Source organism: Penicillium daleae (assembly GCF_028827525.1).
Source record: "Penicillium daleae strain IBT 16125 chromosome Unknown utg000007l_segment0_segment0, whole genome shotgun sequence".
NCBI lineage: Eukaryota > Fungi > Ascomycota > Eurotiomycetes > Eurotiales > Aspergillaceae > Penicillium > Penicillium daleae.
Genome location: NW_026623155.1, coordinates 1,121,645 through 1,146,095, shown reverse-complemented (window position 1 = coordinate 1,146,095; position 24,451 = coordinate 1,121,645). Strand labels below are relative to the sequence as shown.

General features: G+C 49.4%; 9 protein-coding genes across 9 annotated transcripts; 4 read left to right on the top strand and 5 right to left on the bottom strand.

Moving 5' to 3' along the window:
* Nucleotides 1-895: 895 nt before the first annotated feature.
* N7458_007580 (uncharacterized protein) lies at nt 896-1,990 on the top strand (the record flags this gene model as incomplete). The annotated part of the gene is made up of 4 exons (XM_056910962.1): nt 896-939; nt 1,004-1,229; nt 1,302-1,358; nt 1,424-1,990. 4 exons carry the CDS (start codon nt 896-898, stop codon nt 1,988-1,990), a joined length of 894 nt encoding a protein of 297 aa, XP_056763788.1.
* A 1,195-nt stretch (nt 1,991-3,185) lies between these two features.
* Nucleotides 3,186-4,897, top strand: N7458_007579 (uncharacterized protein; the record flags this gene model as incomplete). The annotated part of the gene is made up of 3 exons (XM_056910961.1): nt 3,186-3,461; nt 3,521-3,779; nt 3,846-4,897. 3 exons carry the CDS (start codon nt 3,186-3,188, stop codon nt 4,895-4,897), a joined length of 1,587 nt encoding a protein of 528 aa, XP_056763787.1.
* Nucleotides 4,898-8,485: 3,588 nt separating this feature from the next.
* N7458_007578 (uncharacterized protein) lies at nt 8,486-9,785 on the top strand (the record flags this gene model as incomplete). Its single annotated transcript, XM_056910960.1, has 5 exons — nt 8,486-8,667; nt 8,768-8,847; nt 8,918-8,966; nt 9,015-9,264; nt 9,321-9,785. 5 exons carry the CDS (start codon nt 8,486-8,488, stop codon nt 9,783-9,785), a joined length of 1,026 nt encoding a protein of 341 aa, XP_056763786.1.
* Nucleotides 9,786-10,028: 243 nt separating this feature from the next.
* On the bottom strand, nt 10,029-10,830 carry N7458_007577 (DsbA family oxidoreductase; the record flags this gene model as incomplete). The annotated part of the gene is made up of 3 exons (XM_056910959.1): nt 10,029-10,345; nt 10,389-10,710; nt 10,786-10,830. 3 exons carry the CDS (start codon nt 10,828-10,830, stop codon nt 10,029-10,031), a joined length of 684 nt encoding a protein of 227 aa, XP_056763785.1.
* Nucleotides 10,831-11,359: 529 nt separating this feature from the next.
* Nucleotides 11,360-12,785, bottom strand: N7458_007576 (putative tetracycline transporter; the record flags this gene model as incomplete). Its single annotated transcript, XM_056910958.1, has 2 exons — nt 11,360-12,628; nt 12,717-12,785. 2 exons carry the CDS (start codon nt 12,783-12,785, stop codon nt 11,360-11,362), a joined length of 1,338 nt encoding a protein of 445 aa, XP_056763784.1.
* Nucleotides 12,786-14,528: 1,743 nt separating this feature from the next.
* On the bottom strand, nt 14,529-16,036 carry N7458_007575 (uncharacterized protein; the record flags this gene model as incomplete). Its single annotated transcript, XM_056910957.1, has 3 exons — nt 14,529-15,713; nt 15,800-15,827; nt 15,888-16,036. The coding sequence occupies 3 exons, from the start codon at nt 16,034-16,036 to the stop codon at nt 14,529-14,531; spliced, it is 1,362 nt and encodes a 453-aa protein (XP_056763783.1).
* Nucleotides 16,037-16,557: 521 nt separating this feature from the next.
* Nucleotides 16,558-17,072, bottom strand: N7458_007574 (uncharacterized protein; the record flags this gene model as incomplete). Its single annotated transcript, XM_056910956.1, has 4 exons — nt 16,558-16,584; nt 16,673-16,754; nt 16,872-16,903; nt 16,977-17,072. The coding sequence occupies 4 exons, from the start codon at nt 17,070-17,072 to the stop codon at nt 16,558-16,560; spliced, it is 237 nt and encodes a 78-aa protein (XP_056763782.1).
* A 1,286-nt stretch (nt 17,073-18,358) lies between these two features.
* On the bottom strand, nt 18,359-20,044 carry N7458_007573 (NUDIX hydrolase; the record flags this gene model as incomplete). Its single annotated transcript, XM_056910955.1, has 3 exons — nt 18,359-19,199; nt 19,264-19,667; nt 20,006-20,044. 3 exons carry the CDS (start codon nt 20,042-20,044, stop codon nt 18,359-18,361), a joined length of 1,284 nt encoding a protein of 427 aa, XP_056763781.1.
* A 969-nt stretch (nt 20,045-21,013) lies between these two features.
* N7458_007572 (SPX domain protein) lies at nt 21,014-23,461 on the top strand (the record flags this gene model as incomplete). The annotated part of the gene is made up of 2 exons (XM_056910954.1): nt 21,014-23,272; nt 23,327-23,461. The coding sequence occupies 2 exons, from the start codon at nt 21,014-21,016 to the stop codon at nt 23,459-23,461; spliced, it is 2,394 nt and encodes a 797-aa protein (XP_056763780.1).
* Nucleotides 23,462-24,451: the final 990 nt, after the last annotated feature.

The following is a 24,451-nucleotide window of genomic DNA, read 5'->3' as shown; positions in this document are numbered from 1 at the left end:
CGCAGCACTGTCAAATCTGAATGTATTCTCGTCTCGTCCACCAAGTGTCCAAGTTATGTTGCGGACTTGTCGGAACCCCCAGATTCCATCTGCGAGCTGGCACCACGACAGTGCCCCGCCCCACAGTTCAGCTTGTGAATAATACGACCCGTAGGAGGCTGGCTGTAAAGCTGTCCTTAGCTTATATGCAGGACTAGTTTCACCCAATAACAAAAAGTTAAGGTAACGGACGGGAATAACCAAAGGCTACTAGAGCCGATAGGCGGTAGATCTTCCTGATGTCGTAGTCGTGTTGACTGACGACCAGCCGGTCCTACGTAGCCTAGAAACAATTCAAATGACTGTCATAGGCGCCAGGTTATTTCTATCTGCATGATTAAACTTTTCAATCACATGTGCTTATGCAGCTTGAATCTATTTTGTGTGAGAGTGTTTTATAAGTAAATGACAAAAGAGAATTGTTATTTTCGAAACCCGAACGGTGCCAGTACCACCGTTATATTGCCATCCAGCAATTACCTCTCCAAGACACACTTCAGGAGAATAATAATGAGAGGGTATATGGGCTGAGTGATAAACCATGTACAGGATTAATTTGCAAGAAGGTCTCAGTTAGCCAAGATCGCCAGAACTTTCACCAGAGAAACAATTGATCGGAATCGAGGGTACCAAGCAGCCTTGGTTCGGCGTCGCCAGTGCCACATCCGTGTACTTGTATGTATATTTCAAGACATAGTACTCCCGTTTGCTCCGAGAACTTTGGACCTCCATTGGACATTGATGATGACTGAGGCCTACATTGTCTTATGATGGTATGCCTTGTAGTACTAATACAGAGGCCAAACCCTCCCCAAAAGACCAAAAAGCATATTCGACACTTTCTAACGTCTTCAAAATGTCTATCAACATTATCAAGGATCAATCTGATGCTAAGCTGGAGTATGAAAAAAATCCCCGCTCTCATGAAACTTTAAAGATGTTGACCAATATTCACATCCTGTAGCATTGTCTTTGTCCATGGCTTGAAGGCCGACCAAGAACACTGGACGACAGATAACTCTGTATTCTGGCCAGAAAAAATTCTTCCTGGACAGATATCGAATGCGCGCATTTTGACATTCGAATACGAGGATGCGACAGTGGATTCCTTTTGGAATGAGGAGGATTTGATCTCTGATATTTCGGATGATCTTCTTAGCGAGCTTATGGCAGAGCGGCGTGGTGACAAGGTTCATATTAGCTTTACCCATCCTTGGATGGATGTCTCATGCCTCGTACTGACTGTCGACTCTTGAACTCAGGCTGAACGGCCCGTCATATTTATCGCACACTGCGTAGGTGGCCTGGTTTGCGAGAATGTAGGTGCTCTCTTGATCCACATATTGATAGAACCTACTGATGGATTTCATTTTATTTTGTCTAGGCCCTCATCAGAGGGGCAAATCATGAGAAGAAGAAACAGCTGGTCAACTCCGTTGTGGGTGTTCTACTTCTCGGAACACCACATTTCCACCTGGGAAACATCAACGAAGCGACGAAGTTTTTCCAACTTGCCAACCAAGAAGTTCCAAGCAGCTCTGACATTCAAGACAAGTCTAAATTTGTTTTAGCGATCCCCCAGGAATTCGCAAAATTTAGACAGGGATCCCCGCTGAAATTGGAAACTTTCTATGAGGGATCATCTACAAAGGTCAATGATGGAGAGGTGAAGATCGTGGATCTGGCTGTGGCAAAGTTCACGGATGATTCTCCCCCTACTCGACTAGCAGGTAATCATCACCAGATGGGTCGATTTGACAGTGAAAAAGACAAGGACTTCAAGAAGGTCTGCCGAGTTCTTCAGGATTGGGTTGAAGATCTCCCTGAGCCGGAAGAGAAAGGAACAGTTAACAATATCTCGAATGCCTCCTTCTCCGGATCGACCAACTACGGCTACCAGCTTGGTCAGAACACAGGCAACCAGACTGGATTCACCTTCGGCGCCAGATAAATAGTCCATCTGTGATAGTGTTACGAAATTTTGATTGAAGTACTGTTTTCAGGTGGTCATAATTGAAAGACTTGGCTGAATTAAAATACAAGATGCTTGGCTCGACAATGGTATGGTGCCTGAAACGGGTCGTGGTACCTAATCCAGGCCATCCATTTCCTGTTCGACACTCGCCATCATGCATTTCATCCTTTAACCTTTTTTGGATCACTTTATGATCATCTTTTGGGACTGTTCTTGAATCAGTAAGTCGTGAATAGCATGTTCATATTGAAATTTCTAAGGAATATGTGAAGTCAATACATCAGCTGCCAGCCAGCATAACTTCGGGACGGGTTATGTACAGAAAATCCGACAATGCAGAAATGGGCGTCCCCGTATACAGCCAGCCATGGAGTTCCAGCCAGCCACCATACCATAAGCAGACACTGAAAAAGCCAGCCGCTTAAAAAACAATCATAAACAACGGCGGCTTGCCGGGAATGCTGACACATGCATCCGCCGCCCAAATTCCAATCTTCTTGAACCAGTCGTTTGCACATGTCAGCCATGATAATCTGCAGCAGATATTTCCTAGGGCTTCGAGGTACATTACGTATCGAAGTTTATGATCGCATATGCACATCAACCCTCGGAGTTTAAAGTGGATCCTAGTAATGACATATTCGGATCTAGTTGACATTCGGAAACGCTATAAACATCACCGACGTGGACGGAAGAACGGGTGTGGAGACCTCAGGAATGGCTCTCGGCTTCTGTTCACTTTTCGTAAACGAACTATCGGGCAACCATAGCAAGAGCGGGGTTCATGCAAGGTAAATGTTACGTGGACATTATTTAGTGGGTTCACAGGCGGGGTGGCGCTATCATGGCGACCCGAAGATATACCAAATAGGACTGGAGCATAGTCAGGGATATTCAGCTGCGATCGACTCAAAGGAGGGGTTGAAGTCCTAGTCTTGCACCGGAAACATGGAAAGAGCTAACCGAATTCTGTTCTCAAGCCAGGGAGGTTATTTGGCGTACGTAAAATACTGCCTGGACTCATTTTTACAGCCGGGGGCTCGCGAGAGGATATTGTAAGAGTAGATAGGAGCTGGCCGATCTTGCAGATTATTTGAGCCCGAGAGGCAACCGTTTTTTTTTCATCTATAGCCCAAGAGAAACCACTTTCTAAGCAGAAACACCCGCGATCATGACCTCCCAGTCCTCAACCAGCAGAGCTACAATCGCCCAAATATGGGAAGAATCGATCGAAGAATATGAGAAGGCGACCGGCAAAAGCCTCCGACTAGGGAAGTTCAAAAGCATGGACGAGATTATGGCTGGCACTGAAACCCTGTCGAGCAAGTTCAAGGACTTTCGCAGCGATGAGTCCAAAGTGACGAAAGTGCGAACTGCATTGAAAAATAACATGTGGTTGATTCAGAAGGTGGTCAACACAGTTCAAACCGTTGGCAACGCCGCATCAGTGAGTCTTGAAATGAGCCCATAGGAGAGCTAAAGAGACTAATGTTCTATCTTGTACAGGCCTTCCCACCAGCTATGCCCGCCAGTTTGATCTTTACGGCCTTCGGACAGGTCATGCAGTCATTTGCTGACGTCTCTGCCGATTATGACAAGGTTATGGGGTTTTTCGATTTCACACATCGATTTTTCGACAGGCTTTCTATGATCGAGCAGAAGATGCCCGACCTGCCTCAGTTTCAACATTGCGTCAGCCGTGTATTTTCGAGCATACTCAAGATTTGCGCAATTTCACAAAAATACTGCAAAGAAAAACGATTCAGTGAGTCACCTGATATAAAGCTATCATATCCTCTTCTCCGCATCAGAAGCTAATATGTTGAATCAGAGAAGTGGTTTGATAACCTGGTAAATGGAACTGATGGAGAACTGGCCGGGGCCAGGGCGCAGTTGGAGGAGGCAATAAACGAGATGAATGAAGCCGTTGGTCTGGCTACTCTAAGGACGGTCGAGATCCTGGATGAGGTTGTCGAAAGCATGAATGGAAACGTTGAGTTTCTCGTCTCCAGCGCTACCATGATCGATGAGCGAACAGCGGCCATTGTATCAAACACGAACACGATTTTGGAGCAGAACCAGAACCTTGCATCCAGGCAGGGGGAGATGAGCGAAATGCAACGAGAGACACTCGCAAAAATGACAGAACAATCTCGCATGCTCAATGGAGTCATCCAGCTTTTTGGATCTGTTCAAATTGGGGAAGGATTTTCCAATTCCTTTAAGACCAGTCTCTTGAAGGTGGACGTGATTAGGCTGCGGCTCACCCGCTGGGGCCAGTCTGTCGGATTGGCAAACTTGGAGGATCTCAAAAGTCTGCAGCAGGCAAAGTTCTCACCCGAAGACATTCCCAAGGTTGAGGAGTTGCTGGGCGGTATTATGGACCAATTTTCCGACGCTGAGACCTATGCAAACCGATTTAAGCGTAAAAACCCGTCCACGTCGACACTTGACCCTGCGAAGGAACTAGACTCTGTCTCCGCATCGCTTCACCAGCAAATGAGTGAGTTCGCTAAGAGAAGACAGGGTGATTCCGAGCTAGACCCAGCAAATGATGTGGCATTCTACGAGGAGAAGTACTTTGTTCGACTGATCGAAGACACTAGCACTCTAGTTGATGATTTGATCGATCTGTTCCCGGCAGTGCAAGCAGTTCAGCGCAAGCTTTGTGAGGAAGAGGTGGCGGAGATGAACAAAATCAAAGACGCCCTTCCTATACTCAAAGAAGTTGCTGCTGGGCAGGACAAGATGCTGAGTGACACTGTCGTAAAAGTCATTCAGTCGAGTACTACCTACACCAACAGTGTTGTCTTTTCAGGAACCAACTCGGGCTTTCAGATAGGGAACAACAAAGGCAGGATTAGCAATGTGCGCTTCGGGTGATGGTATCCAACAGGAATGTCAATAAATGAAGCAAACAGAACAGAAATTACCATCAATTTAATGTCCAGTCAACCTCTAGTTTTCTCCCTTGTTAAAATTGATCTTGTTGGAGTTCTTTCGTCATTGATTTATTCTCAAGATCTAGGCCAAATTTTCTGGATACACTCTAGAAAAAGACGAGAAGCTATCATTGTTGAAAGTCAGTTGAGCGGCTTTCCTCTCCGGCAGATCCAATACAGCAAATTTGACATACGCAGCAATATGCCTGATTGTTTCAACTGTAAAATCTACGTTGTATTCTATGGTAAAGCTTCGTGATTGTAATCTAAATAGCTTAAAGATTAAGATTCATATTTCCTGTGTATAGGAAAGTGTAATTTTTCAATTTTGAGAAAAATAAACTCTTGATTATAGAGAAGTACGAATGTTGCATTAAAAAATAGTCTTTTGGGGTAATCGGCTCGCTTGTGAACTACACTATCGAAGAGTGAAGCCGACGAGCGGATAGTATCCGTGCCTTTCTGCCCACCCAAACCGCTACCCGCTTTGGGTGCGCCACTACTTCTTCGTCATCACAACTTCTTCGTCACATTTCGAATATACCACACAATTCGCTATTTCAACCACCCAACATGCCTAAATCCCTCGAATTTGATGCAGATCGCTTAGCAGAAGCCTGTAAAGCCGTATTAGCGCAGAAAAAACCTAATATCGCTAAGATTGCGCGTGAATTCGGCGTGTCTCGTACCAGCCTGACCAGTCGCGTCAAAAAAGCCAAAACGCCTACTACACCTACCCAATCGGCTTGTAAGGCCCTTCTGCCTTTCCAGGAGAAGGCCTTAGTCAATTGGATAGTCAAAATGTATAGCTGGAATCTTCCACCTACTGCAGGGCTTATCCAGGCGTGGGCGAATCATACCCTCGCGCGCGCGGGCCAGCCGGATAGGCAGGTTAGTAAGATGTGGGCGTATCGCTTCGAAGCACGTCTCCCAGAGCACCTAAACCTAGCCCCAGTGAAGCAGAAGACCAAGGAACTGAAGCGAATCCAAGCCGAAGATGCAGGGTTTCTTGCGCACTGGTACGACTAGCTAAAAGATCTCCTCTATGACGTTCCTGCGCGGCTTGTATACAACTTCGATGAATGCGGCTTTCAACCTGGTCAAGGGCGATCGAGAAAGGTGCTTGGTTCTAAATTATCTTGCCCTGATCTAGCCGAAACTGAGCGAGGCGAAACTATTACTACGGTCGAGTGTATTAGTGCAGATGGCTGGCTTATGGACCCGCTCTTTATATTTAAAGGTAGCGGGAAAAACTTTATGGAGGCCTGGTTCTACGGTAGCGAAAATTTACCACACGAAACTACTACTGCCCTCTCACTAAACGGCTGGATTTCTGATGAATTAGCCCTTTACTGGCTAGATGAATTTGTGATTCAGACGGCTCATCGTATAAAGCGAAGCGAAAAGCGCTATCTTATATTCGATGGCTATGGTGCACACCTTACCCTCGAATTTCTTACGAGATGCGAAGAGTATAACGTTATCCTATTCGGTTTCCTACCGTATTCAACACATCTTTGCTAGCCACTTGATGGTAAGCCCTTCTTGAATTATAAGCAGCAATTTCGGCTTATGAATAATGAGCTATCCTTCTAGGGTGGCCGGCTGTATGGGAAATCGGAATTCTTGCAGATCATCGAACTAATTCGCAAGAAGGCTTTTATCTAACGAATTATTCGCGAATCGTTTAAGGATCGTGGTATTTGGCCGGTTGATGGTAGTAAGATTATTGAAAATCTTGCTAGTCAACTAGTAATTCCTGATCTTTATACACCAGAACTCCGATCGGCTACACATACGCTATCTCCTTCACCACCACTAAATATCTCTTCTTCTAGTGTGGAAAATAGCCCTCCAAATACTATTAAAGCACTCGAGAAGAATCAGGCGAAGATAATTAAGCATCTCGATTCTCTCTCGCAGAAAGCGCAGCGAGATCTTACTAAAATCTTCACACACCAGCGGGAGAAGCTTGAAGAGCTCGCTATAACCCAGGATACAATTCAGCGAATTAGAGCCGCGCAAGCACCTCAACGTCGTCAATACACTATGCGGCAGGTTAAACCGCTTAGCCAGTCTAGTATATTAAAGCCTCGCGATGCGAATCGGTCAATTCGTATTAGGAAGGAGAAAGATACGGCCGCGGAGGAGAGGAAGCTAGTAAAGCAGTTTGAAAAGTTGTATAGCTATAAACCTACACAGAGATCGGAGGAGAGTATTTAAAGGGCAATAGCTAATGAGATTGAAGCAAGAGAGAGAGGAGAGCTTTTTTTTGTTGATAACTAGCTAATTTGGTGGTTAATTGCATAGTTTCTTTAAAATGTGACGAAGAAGTTGTGATGACGAAGAAGTAGTGGCGCACCCAAAGCGGGTAGCGGTTTGGGTAGGCAGAAAGGCACGGATAAGGGCTACCTTTCTATTCCCTTCCCCTCGAACTTATACTGAGGTAGAGGAACTATATGCGGTTAGGGGAATTATACCTTTGATGAGAGTTCGAACCCATTCTCGAAAAAGGAATGAGAAGAGTGTTACTTTCGGACACTTAGAGACATGAAAGAAAATTCCTGGGACAAGTGGAAGCTAAGGACGGTTTAGGGCTAGCTTTTATTGTTGATCCCTAACCATTAGGTAGAGTTGGTGACAGTCTGTTTAACTTGATCAAACTGTAACGTAATATTGAGCATGCGATCTATACACTCTATCAGAAAATGCATCAGTATGTGTACAGCGATATAGGGTGTGCCTTTGGTGATATTTACTCAAGGGTTGCTTATTCCACAACAATTTGTGCATGCAGCGATACACAGCCTTCTCCTCGCTCCCCATCTTGATCACACCGTCGCACAGTTACTGAGAAGACACAGCATAAGCCTGGATGGAAAGCACGACTTGGTCCTCCATGTCCAAGCAACATATCAGCTGGCTCAGTGAAGACAACCAGTGGCCGTTGAGTATCTACTCTCCATGTATGACAACCAGCAGTTTACAGTATCTGGGGACCTATTCATATAATTCCGACTTACAGATTGAGGCAGGAAAGCAGACCTTGGACAATGATCTCATTCCTAGATTTCTTGACCGAGCTTTTACAAATTACAAAAGCTTAGGGCATGCCGTGGGCTAAATTGGGATTCGATCATTTTCGAACCCCCGAAGAAAGTTCAAAACCATCTCATCAGTCATACTAGGAGAATAAATGGACAGATATTTCCCGAGCCGTCTAGAAAGACGATTGGAACCTGTCATTTTGAAAGATTGAATGATGGCGAATTGATGCGTATCTAGCTGAACATCTTTCTCGGTCTCGATATGGAGCCTTTTGAACTGCCGCTGTCCTGAGAGTCCTGATAAGATGACACGGAGCCACTTTACACTCCTCCTTCCGTGTTTGAGTGGGGCAAACACGAACTGCCCACAGGCCCGCGAACTCCCCCTCTCGCTTCTCCCCCGCGCCTCAATCATATATCTAATCTACTGCCCAATTCCCATCGCGAGCACTGCTATTCAGCTTCGACAATAGCTAACCAGCATGGGCGGCTGGGCTGTATACTGTGCGATATGCGGTGGTCCATTCTCCAGTCAGGTGGAGATGGACCCTGAAGGGACCGACGAGCGCTGCTATCGCTACGATGTCCTGAAGAACTGCGATCTGGAATGGCTAGACGAACTCTGTGCTTTGGGTATGAATCCTGACGCGACTGGAGATGATAAGTGTGTTATTTGTTGGCTTTTGGTAACATTGTGGACATATTCTTATCGTTGGTTTCTAGGTCTTTTCTCACGGGTGTTGGCTACTATTGGGACCTTGTAGGGCTCTTGAAATCGCAGTACACGATATATTCAAAGTTATTAACCATGTGCTAGGGGGAATTGAGGTTGCGAGGGGTGATGGTGAGTATCTGATCTACTTCTGGGATTTGGTTCAGACCGAGTAAAATGACTGAACTGATCTCTTTATAAGATCCCAACGTTCCCTTCGATCAAACTGCTGATAATATTCCTATGATCGCGTATGAAATTACACCATCTCTGCTATACAATTCTAATTTTTCTATTAGATATTATGATTATGGGGGGGGCACAGAGGGGGACACGGCCCAGCCTCTTGTATTCCCTTTCCATGAAATTTGCTACCATGATATCCTCCAGAGATGTTTGAAACAAGAATATTCAGGGCAGATTCGAGGAGATGTCTTGTTCAATGTTTTTGAAAGTCTGAATGGGGGTCGATACGTTAGGTTGCAACTTGATTATGGTGAACCTGAGCCCCCAGCGGAACAGTTTTGGTATCATCAGCCAGGCCACGAAGTAAGTTTCTAATGAATTATGCGAGTATAGAAATAGAAAATGTTGATCTTGGACAGCTCCTGGTGGTCAATCCGGTCCAAATTGCTCAGATCGATGCCGATATTGAGCGTATCAAGCGGTCCCTTTGCCAGAAGGCCAGTCCAAATCAGAACCCTGGAAAATGGGATATCTTCGACAAGCTTCCGCATGAGCTACGGCACGAAATCTTCAAGCTCCTTCCTGCTGGTTCCATTCTGGCCCTGAAGGCAGCGTCATGGACGATGCATGTCACTACTTTACCACGCGGCTTTTGGAGGGATACGTTGAGAGCAGAGATCCCGTGGCTCTGGGAGATTCATGATGTCGATGTTTTTCAATCCCAAGAATCAGAGGATAAGGCTTCCAAACTACTCTTGGATATTGAGAAGAAAAGTCGGTACACAGCCGAGAATGATGATTATGTGCTGGGACTCGCCAACCGGAGAAGAATATGGGGAGTTTGCGAGCAGATTAGAACCCGTTACTTGGATGGCCTTGCATAACAGGAGTTTTGAATTAGTGCGGAGTGTTGATATTCAGCTTGCACCAGACTAACTCTTCTTTAAGGGAATCCTACGTCGACATTATACCTGGTAATCACCCATATGTCATATAATAGGTCTCTGGACATAGATATGATATCCATCTTAGACCCCCATTATTCATAATTAGGCGCGCAATAAAAAGATCAGACTCCAAAATAGCCCAATACAAACGGAACCACTCCCCTTAAAACCCCCCAACCATTACACCTTCTCATCCTCCTTCACCTGCTCAAACACCTCCAAAAAGGTCTCCGGCTCATCCGCCCCTTCCACCGAATACTTGCCCTGAATCGAAAAATACGGCACGCCAGTCACCAACCGGCGCGCCGCCGTCTTCGCCTCAGAATCAACCTCAGCGCCCCCATCCTCTGAATCCAACAACTTCTTCACCTCCTCCTGATCCAACCCCGCCTCCACACCGGCCTCCAGCAAAACCCGCGGATCAGTAATATTCTTCTCATCCTCAAAGTACGCGCGAAACAATTTCTCCGCAACCCGCGTTTGCAGTCCTCCCACAACTGTCGTCGCAGAGCCAGAAGAAGGTGGAGAAGCCGCAGCTACACCCCCCCCCCCGCTTCGCCTCCTCCAATTGCCCCGCATACCAAAGCAACCGGTGCGAATCGCGCGTTTTCCCCGTGTTCCCGCCAAAATTGAACTTGATGCCCTCTGTTTCGCCGACGGCGGATAGGCGCGAGAATATAGCTGTTCTGCGCTCGGGCCCGAATTTCGCGGCGTACATTTCGGCTTTGTTGACGCCGGGGTATTCGGCGGAGGCCGGGTTGAGGTAGAATGCGTTCCAGGTTAGGGTGAAGGTGTCATTTGGGTTGTTGGTTTGGTGGGCTGTTATGGCGCGGGAGAGGCGGCGGTAGCCTACGTAGCACCACTGGGGTTGGGGAGGTTGTTAGTACTGATTTCTAGGTTGTAGGGGAGCTGAGTGGGAGAGTGGCATGGTACGTACAGGGCAGACAGTGTCAGAGATGATCTGGATCTTGAAGTTGGTCATTATGTATGGATGTCGGGTAGGTGGATGAAGGGAGGAAAGGAGGGAGAACAAAGGACAGAATACGAGAGGGGAAAAGAAAGACTCTTGGGCAGCTGTCGGATTGTTAAGCCTCGCAGACTGGACAAGGTTGCGCACGGTTGCTTATAGATCGCGGATCCAACGGCTGTCAATTTGTCAGCAGCGGCAGTTCGGTTCAAGGTGGATGGATCCACCTGTTCTGCAGCACGGTAGCTTAATTTTTTGTCGATAGTCTTGTACCGGGCTACCATCTAATTTTGGATTAAGCTGCATTAAGAACTATAGCGTCGAAGTAGGCCGAGGCATGTATTGATCTCTTTCCGGACGTCCCGACTCGTTGTCTATCCATACTGCACTTAGTTAACTAGTATTCGATTTTGGTAATACAACAAGCTATGAAGTTGGTCCAGAGTACTAAGTATAATATTCCAAAACGACCCTCCAAGAATGCAACTTTGGGCAACACAGGCCAGCAGGCCAAGCAGAGAAACTCCTCGGTCTAAAAACATAATTACTCCGTCTTGACATGCAGCGAAGGCGATTTCAACAGACCAAACACCGCCACAGCAACGACAGTCATCGCCAAACCACCAACGGTATAAGCCGCCTCGCGCCCAGCCCACCAGAACAGCGTACAAAACAGGATCGGGCCAGTCGCACGTCCTGCCTGACCCCAGCCACGGAGTCGACCCATCACAGCTCCCCGATCAGCATCCCGGGCCTCAAAGCTGCCCAAGCTATTCAGACCGGTGACAACTGTAGCACTCGTCACAGCCAATAAGCCGCCTGCGGCGTAGAGGCCCGACGGTGAGGAGACACGTGCTAGACAGAAGAACGAGAGTGCACAGGCGACGACACCGGCTCGCACGGTGACCAAGGGAGGCAGGCGGCGGACGACTGTACCCTGAAGGAGCGATGCGATCAAACCCATCAAGGAAAGGAGTCGGCCGTTCAGAGCGGCTGGGCTAGCTGTGGTGGTTCCAGCGTAGAGCGTTGCCGTCAAAAAGGGCAGAGAGAATTCCAAGCCGGAGAATGGCAGGAGGAAGAGGAAGTGAACAGCATTAAGTAGAGCCGGATTATTCGTGTGTCCACGGGGCGTCACACCCTTCGACTCGGTCTTCTCTTTCCCTTCAGACTCGGTACCCTCCTCCTGCTTCAGCATAGTCAACCGCGGATGCGTTTCCGGCAAACAAGCCCACAAATAAACCGTTTCCACAAAAATCAAAGCCAGCGAAACCAACGCAGCCGCGATAAACGGATTCGCCGCTACAATCTCCACCGTACTCAATGCCGCACCAAGCATCGGCCCAAACGTAAACGCAATACTAAAACAAGCACCCACCAGCGCCATCGACGCGCCCCGACGCGTTTCATCCGTGACATCCGCGACAATCGCATTGGCCAATTGAACATTCGCTTCGCTGAGTCCGCCAACGACTCGACTAGCGAGGAATGTCCGGAAATCGGTCGCAGATACCCACAGCGCAACGCTGCAGATATTCCCAACCATTGCGGTTAGAAGGGCGCGTCGGCGGCCATGGCGGTCGGAGAGGTGGCCGATGATTGGGGCGGCGATGGCTTGGAGGAGGGAGAAGAGGGAGCCTAGGGCTCCGCCGAGGAGGACGATGTCATAGCGTGAATCGATGGGGCGGGCAAAGGAATTTTTGTAGGCGTTGAGGTAGTGGAAGATGCGGTTGAGGAGGGATGTTGGGGATGGGTCTTGGGCGCGGTAGAAGGAGAGGAGAGATGGGAAGAGGGGTAGGATGAATGTGAAGGATATCTAAGGTTGATTGTAGGTTAGCGTATGCTTTCGGCAGAAGTGTGCGGAGTTAGTTGATCGGGATCGAGTGGAGGGGGAGGTGTCATACGAGGTCCAGCAGGAGTGAGATCATCAACACTTTGAGGACCTGTTTTCGTTGGCCGCCAGCGATAGCCATGACGTTAGCTAGCGCCGTGGAAAGGCGAAGCAATTGGTCGATTGATTGAGGGAGTGAGAGGGTGTAGAGTTGAGGACAGAGGGACAATGTTCGGACGTCGAAGGAGTGAAACAGATCTGACGACGCAAAGTAAGCATCAGCCGGAGGGTCCCCGAGGGCAGTGGGATTCCGCCACGCCGAACGGCATCATTCCCGACCTCAACAAACTATGTACCGGACATATACTCATGAATGATGCTTTAAAAATAGGGAAGTGCTTATAGATTTCAAACATGAATAACATTCCCAATATCAAATCCATCCTTCGACTGGTTAGCCTTATTCCAAGGAAGTACGTACCCCCCGCTGCTTCGCCACCCCCCGCCCCTCTCCCTAAACTCCGTCGAATAATGTGTGCCCCCCAAAATCCAAGCTTTAACAGCACTCAAGTCTGCGATCTGCGAAAGGATATCAGTTCCAAAAGCGCACGACCACGGGTTATTTGCGTGTTGTGGACTGGACGTATTCTGAAGTGATGGGGCATGGTGCGTCACGATTAGTATAGAGCGTTTTTGTTTCTGTTGGATTGTCTTTATCTCGTTCAGTAGCCAGGTAAGATCCACCTCGTGGGAAACATTATGGTCGGCAGTGGTCCAATCTTGAATCTTTTTGAAGTCTTGTATTTTCGACCGGACAATTTCTTCTGCTGTATCTGGGATCCTGGACCAGAGTGTGCAACCGAGGCTCGTAATTAATATTGGATCCTGGGATGTCGTAGGCTGTCTGGTGGAGCAGGACCAGGCACCTATTCAAGAAGGTTCCTGCTCGAGTTGGTTGGCTTTTTGCAGTCCCGTCGCAAAGGTTTCGTTATAGAATTCATGATTTCCAAGGACCAGAAAGACAAACTCGAACCGATCTGTTTGCTTTTGTAGGAAACTGCGGTAGTTATCGTTAGTCGACTAAGCGCCCAATATCACCAGCGAGAATCAGGTGTATTGTTGGTTGATTTCGGGGTGAAGGTCAGAGAGGAATTGGAAAGAAGCGGAGTTTTTGTTGAGAATGGAAGATATTCTCTCGAACATCTGGTCTTTGATAAACAAATGCTAGCAATCCCTTGAGAAAGGGTGGTACATGAACTGGGGTCCGTTAGCGCCCAGATCCTGCAGATGGTTAGACGCTAAGGATTGGTTAGCAGCGAACTAGCAGGAGGCCATCAACGAACGGATATCAATAAATGCTACCAATTGACTCTCAGTTTGATCCTGTCTGTATTCAGTAAGACACCTCCTCCAAGTAGATCTCGATAATTCAAGGCATCGAAAGGCTCTCGTGTGCCTGGACAGCTACGCAAACATATCGTCTACAATCAAAGTCAAACCACCATGACTCGCCTAGAGTTCTTCATTAATAGCCATCCCATCGGAATCTAGCTGCCAACCCCGCCATTGCTCCATCACCATCGAATCACCCAGGAAATGACAATAGAATACATGGAGAAAAGATAACCCTGATCGGGGGTAATATGCACGCTCGAAACAAAGCATTAGATAGAGGATGATATTGTTTTTTGCAGGGGAAAAAGAAGAAGATGCCCCAATCATTCTCCGGAAAGAAAATTCGTTGCGTTCGTGATCCATAACACCAGACCAGCGGCAAGAGAGAAATGGCAGTGAGGGGAGGTGGCAGCGTTGTCCGGGTTAGGGCGAAGCCGGTTGATTAGAGAGTTTTCGTGGGTTCAGCAGCATTGGATGGTTGAACTGCTCTTTACCACTGGACGGCGCCCTGGCTCTCGGGGGAGGGAGTCGCAGCTGGAGATCCGTTGGATCCACCACGGCCTCGACCACCGCGACCTCCACGTCCACGGCCACGGAATTCACCTCGGCCGCCCCCGCGTCCACGAGAGCCGTCACCGCCACGAGGGCGGCGGTGACCCCGGCCACGGCCATTCTGGCCACCATTCTGTCCCTTGGCTCCGGTTGCGGTACCCTCGGTAGCGACAGTGTTGTTGTTCACGTCGGCAGGAGTAGCTTGGAGACCAGTCTCAGTTTCGGCAGGGTCACGAGGAACCTCCACCCAGCCATCAGTGGTGGCAGAAGACTCCATGGAAGTGGGGTTATAGGTCGTCTCGGCCACCTGGTTCGCAGCATCGGAAATCAAGGTCTGCGAGGGAGGTGCAACCTGACCGGCTTGAGGAGTGGCATTGGCGGCCTCGGAGGCAGCCAACTCGTCGCTGACAGAGGGATCCTGGAGCTCGGTCAGGCCAGCATTGGCCACTGTAGGGTCGGAGACAGCGGCGGATTCGATAGTCACTTCGGGAGTCTCCTCCGCAGGCGCAAACTTGTTGGATGCGAGCTTCACGTCACCGTCTAAAAAGAAGTAAATATTAGTATGAGGATTTGGAGAAGGCATGCAGGACGTGGCGACACAATACTTACAGCTCAACTCCAGGGCCTCACCTTCAACACCAACCACCTTCTCATCGGCACCATCAACCAGCTTCACCATTGAATCGACAGCCTTCTTGTTACCACCGTAGACCTGGAAGAGCACGCCCTCAAAAGCACGGCTCTCAAGAGACTCGGCCTCGCCCGCATGGCGCATATTGGCCGCAGCGCACAGGAACTTGGTCAAAGTGAGCAATTGCTCGCGCAGAACGCGCGACGAGGTCTCCGTAGCATCAGCGATAGCATTAGCACGCACGGCCTCCAGCTCCTCTTGGTGAGCCTTCTCCAGAGCAGCCTTCTGGCTCTCCAGGCGCGCCTCGTATTGTGCAGCGAACTGCTTGTAGTTACCAATTTGCTCCTCAATCTGTGCAATGGATGCCTGGAGAGCGGGCTTCTTCATGGCTTGGGCTTTCTGGTCCGCATTGATCTTCTTCTCGGCCACGAGGTCGTCCAGGGATTTGCCGTGGTTCTCGGCGATGATGACGTCGATCTTGGAGGTCGCATTCTATCCAACGAGAAATCGATCGTTAGTATCATAATTAGCAGTATTGGAGATCGGAACACATGAAGCCAAGGAATCGTGACACATACCAGCTTCTTGAGCGCATTGCGCAGGCTCCTAGAGGCGCAACCCAGTTAGCTTCACGTGTCAGGCAGCAATCGATCGCGTCACACGCACTTTTGCAGCTCCTTCAAGTAAGTAGGTTCATTGCTATCTGTCTCACAGACGGGACTCTCCGATTCAGCCTTGGGGGTGCTGGAAGCTTGGGAGGTCTGTTTCTTGGCCTTGTCGTTGGGTTTCTGCGAGGTGGCGGAGGCGGGAGCCATGATGGAATGTGGTGACACAGCTTCGAAAGTTAAAATCAGGGAGAAATGTGCTGTACAAGGTGCAAGCACGACAAAGCACAAAACCGCTTGGGGTTTTCCAGATGAAAAAGGAGAATGGGTGGAAAGTTGGAGGGGGAAGTTGGGAGTGTTGGAGAGAGAGAGCGAGCAGTCGAAGATCCGCAGAATGGATGTGGGTGGAAGTCGCCCGAACCCTTTCCTGATCGGTGGGCTGCCCGCATTTGAGCCTCTTAGGCTACGGGGAGGGTCATTCAACAAACAAACAGACTTTACTCAACAAAGCAATAGGGGAAACTTCTTTCAGTGACGCATTTAATTCAAAATACTACCAAGCCTGGCAGTTCTCGACAATTCTGGGGTATCTTGAACTTCACACACTAATTACGCCATAATGCTAGTAGACCTAAACCCGCAAACCCCAAAGAAACTCCGCTACAATCCACACACGCGACCAAACAGATCGTTGTGGTATATTTAGTCAGGATAAGATCGGGAATATTCAATCATCCTTGGAATTTGCGCAGGGTTTTCTACACCAGAAGAAGATCAATGCGTGTTAGCGATTTCTTGAACGGCCCACACAGAACACCCCAAATCGAACGAGAAGAGAGATCGTACCTCGGTGACCTTGCGGATGGAGTTTGCAGATATATTCTTCTCGCCGGACTTGCGTGATCGGATCGAAGCCTCGCGCATCAATCTAAACGTCGATGGTTAGCCTGTTGACTCGCAAGAGACCGCAAAGTTCCAATTCCGAGTTGTATAGCTGGGTGCGATCGAGACAGGGCGAATGGGAAAGGACGGGTTCAAATCGTACTCTTGCATGAATAGCATGTAGTCTAGGAATACCTGGACGAACAAAGAAAAGTTGCGGTTAGCAACGAGCCTGGCGCGTTGAGGGGCGCTGGGTCGCAGGACATACCAGGATATCAGCGTTCTTGCTGACATTGCGATTCGAATGAGCTTTGACGATGCGCTTAACAGTGCCGCGGGGATAGAGCTTCTGCGTTGCTACCATGGTGCTGAGCAGGAGGTGGGAGCGCAATCGATGAGAGACGAGGGGATTGTTTACTTGCGGAGCTTGAGGCGGGTTGAAGGTGTGGGGAAGACTTAGATTATGTAATCACGGGTTAAATCGCAGGGCCTATGGACCTACAGAAGAATGACTTGACTGGACATGCACACATACATTTCTTTTTGTCAACAAACAGAATGGCGTGCTCAATATCGCCCGTTGAGGCTGAGGACGTAGATTTGCTCGTACGAAAAGTCGAATTTCCTGCTCATCAAGACAACCTACTCTATCGCTTGATGTTCCGGCGCCTAAAGGATCGACAGTGGGAGCAGAGAGAAGACGAGATTAGATGGACGATTGATGGGCTTCTTGAGACAGTTTATCAAGGCGACGAAGCTCTATACAAGGCGTGTGGAGAAGATGGATCGCCTGTCGGCCTGATAGGTTGGACAATTAGTCTAGAGGCGTTTGCAAAGGGAGAGAAAAGAGGGAATTGCATTCGCAGTGGCCCAGTAGTTAGATCTAGAAGGAGGGAAGGGGGAAAGTTGAAACCCCGGAGCAGCTTTACCCCTCCCTCTTTGGATGTGGCTTCGTGGCTTAGTATCTCAAAACGGCTCAGAGAAGAAAGGCAAAGAGTTCTTCGGAGTTACCAAGGCAATAGAATATGCTGTAAGCTATCACCCAATTTGGATTTTCTTAGGCCTTGCTAACCTATATCCGTGAGGAATCACTTTCATGGCCGTAGGTCCAAATTATCAACGTCAAGGTGTTGGGTCAATGCTCATGAAGACTTTTTGTGATTATGTCGATGAAAATGCACTGGACGCCTTTGTTTTATCCTCACCTGCGGGTACTCGGTTATACTCCAAGTTCGGATTCAGGACAGTCGGTGTTGTTGAAACAGAGCATGGAAACTTTACTAGTATGCTGAGGACATCAGGCCTTAGTCTCATGGAAACATCAAATTGTCCGTGTGAATGATAAAGCAAAGTATATGTTTAGTTTCTAACAGCCTTATTAAGGTGGCAATTATTGACAAAACAGTTGTATTATTCAAAGTATCGATGCGCAAGATATGATTTAATCACAAGAAGCTCATCATCTACGACCTGCTTCAGGAGCATCCATGATCATTCTATTGAATGACAAGAGGCAACTCTAGGAATGGAAGGGAAAGCCATGACGCGGCATAGGATTTCAATTAGGGAGGTAGGTATGAATCCTGACTTGTAGTCTCAATTATGTATATATACCATCTAGATCTAGCCAACGAGAAAAGTGAAAATACATTATGAAAGTCGTCGACGAAGGAATCGCCAGGCCGTAAATGCTGCTGCTGACCCAAGAGCCGTGCGCCAGGCGAGGAACACCCAGATGGCAACTCGTAACCGTTGATAATATCCTCGCAACATGATGCCCACCGCATACGAGTTAGCAGTTCGGTCGCCGGGACCATAATACCGAACGACACCCAGACCACCAATGCCTACTTCATTGTGATCATGACCGTCTGCACTTGGGGTAACGGGCAGCGCGGCGGTCTCGCTGTCTGCAGCAGTGTCCGTGGGCCGAGCGCCCAGTTTCACTTCGCGCTTATTGCGCTTTCGAAGGTTATAGGTCAAGATACTCACAATTAATTGGAGATCTGGTGCTGTGAATGTCGGGTACTTCCATAGCTCTACTGCAGAGTGAGGGGGAAGCATGTCCAAGAAATCGGCCAAGACGCCGAGTGTTAGACCCCATAGTAATAAAGGACGGTTTAGATCGCCCGAGTCTGCTTGATTGCCCAGAGTCCAGGCTTTGAACCGTGATAATAGTGAATTTTGTTTGGTCGTATCGTCCGGCACAAAGCCAGGGACCGAGGTACATTGCTGGGTTTCTGATGGGAGTAGTCGAACGGCCGAGAACTGCATCCAGCCCATCAGAGATCGAATAGCGAGACGAGCCAGGTACCCGCCTTGCCGTGCGAAGCGCTGTGACATGTCTACATATTCGACTGTCCTGACAGAGGGAGATAGGAGAGCTCGGAGTGGGATCCAGTGTGTTGAAGCAACCTCAGTGGGCTGGAGTTTCAAGGTTGGGCAATCATTGCGGGTGGTGAGGAAGACGAACGGGCAAAGGACCATGAGGCTAGAAAGAGGAAGCAATTAGCAATTGCCAAACGATTCTGTGATGGTAAGCAAGGGATACATACGGGACCGATCCCCAGCTCGTAGTGACCACTCGCTCGGGAAGGTTGCCTACGCTAATCACATCGTCCGTCGTCAAGTCGAAGCCAATTTCCTCCGATGCCTCTCTAATCGCCGCCGCTCGATCATCCACATCTTCTGGATCCCTCTTGCCTCCAGGGAGCGCGACATGTCCAGTCCAGCGATCTCCCTCTCGTGACGCACGCTTTATGAACAACACTTCAGGATCGCCATGCTGGACCCACGGCTGAGCGAAGAAATTCTGCAACTGTTCCTCAACCGATAAGGACGGGTCATTTGTACCAGCATCCAAGCTCGGCCAATGGTCGTAGGTCGGTTTGACTCGTAAGATCAGTGCAACGGAGGCTCGCTTTTTGCAGCCCGGTGGGTTGGGTACATGCGGGTACGGCTGGCGACGAAGGCCGGTTAGAACGCCATGGAGATGGTGGGCCAGGCCTGGAGTGTCTTTGGGGGGGTTGACTCCGCCATGGGATGAGGGAACGAGGCACGCGACACCAAACGATATGAAACGCCAAATCGAGGCCGCGTATGTTGGTATGTACAGTAGTATGGATTATCGGCAATGTGATGGCCGCGGAGTCACTAATGATCTCCGACTGCCGAGGCTGACTAACGCAGTTGGGGAGATCCGATCAACCCTTTTTAAAGTTTCGTTATACAGCACGCTTAGACCTTTGGAGTTGTTTAATTCGAGTTGAACTTTCCAAAGGAATAAGGCTAACTCACGTTGAACGGAAGAGGCTTTGGGGTGGAAATCAAGTACATACGAGGAATATTCCTGAGGAATGCCTGCCGCTAGTTCCAAGTCTATGAAGAAATCTAGTCATCACGATAAATTAATGCGGTCACTTATTCGACTGAGTCGTCACTGGAGCTTTAAGTCGACAAAAGACAGCAAAGGCGTTCAATACACCCTAATTTGTCCTCCTTCATGGAATCTGACAGATAGATATTCCTCCAGGTTCATGCATGTGGGGCGCTGGCTGAGATTGAGTTAAAGCTGCATTGACACGATGATTCCTCGATGGATCTTAAAAGGATTGGGGTTGGGCGATATGATGACATGCAAGGATAGGCCAAAGGCAGGAGAATCTGCTTTGCTTCAAGTACTGTGGACTTTCCAAAGCAGGAATACAAGTGCTATCCAGAGTCAAGGCTATCAAATATCTCACTGTCAAGACTCAAGACTACAACAGCCGCCAAGCGACCGAAATCCACCGCGGCCGTGGCCAGTGAGCGCAAGCCAATCAGAATTCGACGTCCAAACCGACGCATCGTTGACCCATATCGAGACCGCCGGAAGAGGATTAATCCGAGTCTATTCCAGTTAGTCCGGGTCCCAGAGTGAAGCTCCGTCTCAAGCTAATCGAACCGGAGTCCCTGATTGGCCGAGGAGCTGCAACCGGCAGAGCGAAGCTCGCCACTGGAGGGCGCACGTGCGACCGACCTCAACGCCACCATCCCACTCACGAGTTACTCGCTTCGCCTTTTCTCTTCGTCGTTGGACCCTCGAGGTGTTGACAAATTGCTTTATTTTCAATCATCGATTGCCAGCCTTGCAACTTACACCAGTCCATGATCGTCTGATCTTGTCCGAGTCTGGTTGTTGCAGCAATTGCCCCGTTTGCCCGCATCCCCGTGGACATTCCAGAAACCACCAACAGAGGCTACACAAACCACAACCACGACCCCTCCCGTTCTCATCCGGTCTACCCACCGCCCAGTTGAGACACCATGAGGTTCGGAAAGACGCTGCGGCATGCAGTGTACCCGCCCTGGAAGGGCAAGTACATCGACTACGCCAAATTGAAATCCCTTTTACGCGAGCATGATGTCACCGGTGAAGATGCCAGCGACACAGATGAAGGCCAATGGACCGAACAAGATGAGGAGGCCTTTGTGCAGGAACTTCTCAATGTTCAACTAGACAAGGTCAATACCTTCCAATCAGAGACCTCGCAGCAGCTCCGAGAGCGTACCACGGCGTGCGAGGCCAAGCTTCGGCCGTTGGCACCGGCTGCGGGCCAGGAAGGCTCGGTGATGGAGGACCCAGAGAAGCGCAAGATTGCGTCGGAGGTCCTGGAAGAGCTGGATAACATTACGAAAGAAGTCAGTGAGCTGGAAAAGTACAGCCGTATCAACTTTACGGGTTTCCTCAAGGCCGCCAAGAAGCACGACCGCAAGCGTGGTGCCCGTTACCGCGTTAAGCCCTTGCTTCAGGTGCGCCTGTCTCAAACACCATTCAACTCCGAGGACTACTCCCCTCTGGTTCACCGCCTGTCAGTGATGTACTCGTTTGTGCGCGAGACCCTGAGCCAGGACGTTGTGCAACCTAAGGAGCCGGAACGTGGTTTCGGACGTGATGTGTATGCGTCCTATAAGTTCTGGGTGCACGTCGACAACGTTCTCGAGGTTAAGACATTCATCCTCCGCCGTCTGCCTATGTTGATCTACAACCCCGGAAGCTCGAAAAATTTGGATGGTCTGTCCGACGACCCCACCATTACTTCTCTCTACTTCGATAACCCCCAATTTGATCTCTATAACCAAAAGGTCGCTCGTACCTCTGAAGCTGGCTCTTTGAGGCTGCGGTGGACTGGACAGCTGAAGGACAAGCCGCCCATTTTCTTGGAGAAGAAGATCGTGGCTGAGGACGACAGCAGCCGTGAAATTCGGGTACAGCTCAAGGAGAAGCATATCAAGGAGTTCCTGGATGATGAGTATCACTTGGACAAGCAAGTCCACCGGATAGAAGATATGAATGATGGCGAAGGCTCAGTCGAGGCTCAGATCCTGAAGAACAATGTGGAGGAGTTGCAGTCTTTCATCAAGGAACACAACCTGCAGCCCATGCTACGGGCCAACTACACCCGCACTGCATTCCAAATTCCCGGCGATGATCGTATTCGCATCTCCCTTGATACCAATCTCGCCTTGATTCGCGAGGATTCCCTCGATAGCGAGCGGCCTTGCCGTGAGCCTTCCGAATGGCACCGCACCGATCTGGATGATGCTCGCATGTCTTACCCCTTCGACGCCATCCGAACAGGCGAGATTGCTCGTTTCCCTCACGCATTGCTGGAGATCAAGCTGCGCGGCAAGGCCCACAATGCTGAGTGGGTGAATGACCTGATGTCCTCTCACTTGGTCAAGGATGCGCCCCGTTTCTCCAAGTTTGTTCACGGTACCGCCCAGCTCTTTGAGGACTACGTCAATAGCTTCCCCTTCTGGCTCAGTGAGCTGGAGAACGATATCCGTCGCGACCCGGAGACTGCTTTCTACGAGGAACAAGAACGATTGGCTAAGCGTGCCGAGGACGACATGGCCGTTGGCAGTTTCATGGGCGGCACTGGCAGTCCCAGTGGACCGCTGTCGGCATCTCCCTTCAGCCGGTGGGGTGAGTCTGGCAGCCGCTCTGCACTACGCCGTGCCTCTGGCTTCAGCGATACTCAGAATAAACCACAACGCCGCATCTCTACCGTCGCCCCTCTACCGCACCGTGAACCGGCGCCTGTTGCCGAGCCCGTAGAGGAGACTCAGGAGCCTCAAGAATCTTCCTCCCGCTTCGCCGCCGTTATGCAATCGCTAGGTATCAACCCGAAGAACTTGACTGGCCGAGAGGTCGTCTCCCTGCCCCCTGGTGTGCGCCACCCAGGCATCTGGATCAAGGACTCAGGTCCCGTTCGCGTGGAGAGCAAGGTGTGGCTCGCCAATCAGCGCACATTTATCAAGTGGCTTCACGTCTGCATCCTGCTGTCCAGTCTGTCTCTGGGTTTGTACAATGCCGCTGGCAAGCACAACCGGATCGCCCAAGCTCTCGCTATCGTCTACACCTTCTTTGCCCTGTTTTCTGCCGCCTGGGGTTGGTACATGTACGAGAAGCGCGCGCGACTCATCCGGCAGCGCAGCGGAAAGGATCTCGACAATATGTTCGGCCCGATCGTTGTCTGCATTGGATTGGCCATTGCCCTTGTCCTCAACTTTGCCTTCAAGGTCCGTGCTACCCCGTCTCCCTCTCTGGTCTCCATATTAACGCTCTGCAAATAGTACAAGGCTGTGCTGAACCAAGGCCACGATGGTGGTGTGCCGGTACACTCCAACTCCTCTGTCGTTGGTGACTTGCACTCTACCGCTTTCCGAAACGGAGCTGCACAGTTGCTGAACCAGCAGCAGGTGCTGTAAGTATGGAACTATATTGGAATCAATGGTACAGGTACCCAATCACAGGTCGTCCGCTGCCAGATTGTATATCGTTACCTCTGTACATGGGTCTGCTAGGGATTTGAGTTTTCTTTTTGCTGCATTTGTGGAGCCAGCGGTGTTTGTATTATGAATAGCTTGCGTCGATATTGAGCCTTTCCTGATGTGATTGCGATTTTGTACCTGACGTTTCAGTATGCTCTCGTTGGAAGGCGTAGCGGTTCCTAAGTTTCCTGTATGTGCTCGAGTAATTGAGATCGTCGATGAGTGGACTAAGGACGAACAGTAACAGCAGATAAGAGTTCTAAACCGCGGGGAAGGCTCGGTGCCGGGAAGCCTTCCGATGACCAAGCGAGAACTTCTTCGATGCTATCGTTCTTAGTTAGATCTCAATACAATGTCCTATTATTTCGACTCAATTGCATGGTTAATCGTTAAGATTGGGAACTATTCTGAATTTATCACAGGAGGATACGAAAATATCTACTGTAGATTGAATAATGAGTGTCGGCCACAACTCTCCACATCGTCCTATCTGCGAGATGTCACGAGGTCGAGCCGCATACAGTAGATCGCTGGGCCGTGGACGGGCATCTGAACACGGTCCGTGAACACGGTCCGTGAGCTTGGCCCGCTATTTTGGAGTGCGCCCCCGCGATTGCTTCAAAGTGCACTGTATATCGAGACCACACCAGAAACAAAAACTAAGGGAGTGACTGATTGAAGCGAACAAATCTGGTCTAATGATTGTAGTACATGCATCTCTTGGTTCTACTTCACATCACCCCTCCCAAATCAATGAAATGCTCAGTTCGATATGTGAAGTATATCACCACGTGACCGGCTCAACGGTTCACGGCCCGTTGGCGAGAGCGGAGTGGCTTGCCATTTGAGATAACTAGTCTTCTAAAGTCTGGATGAATTGACATATAAATCGTCAATTCACCCCCAGGAATTGGGGAAACTATATTC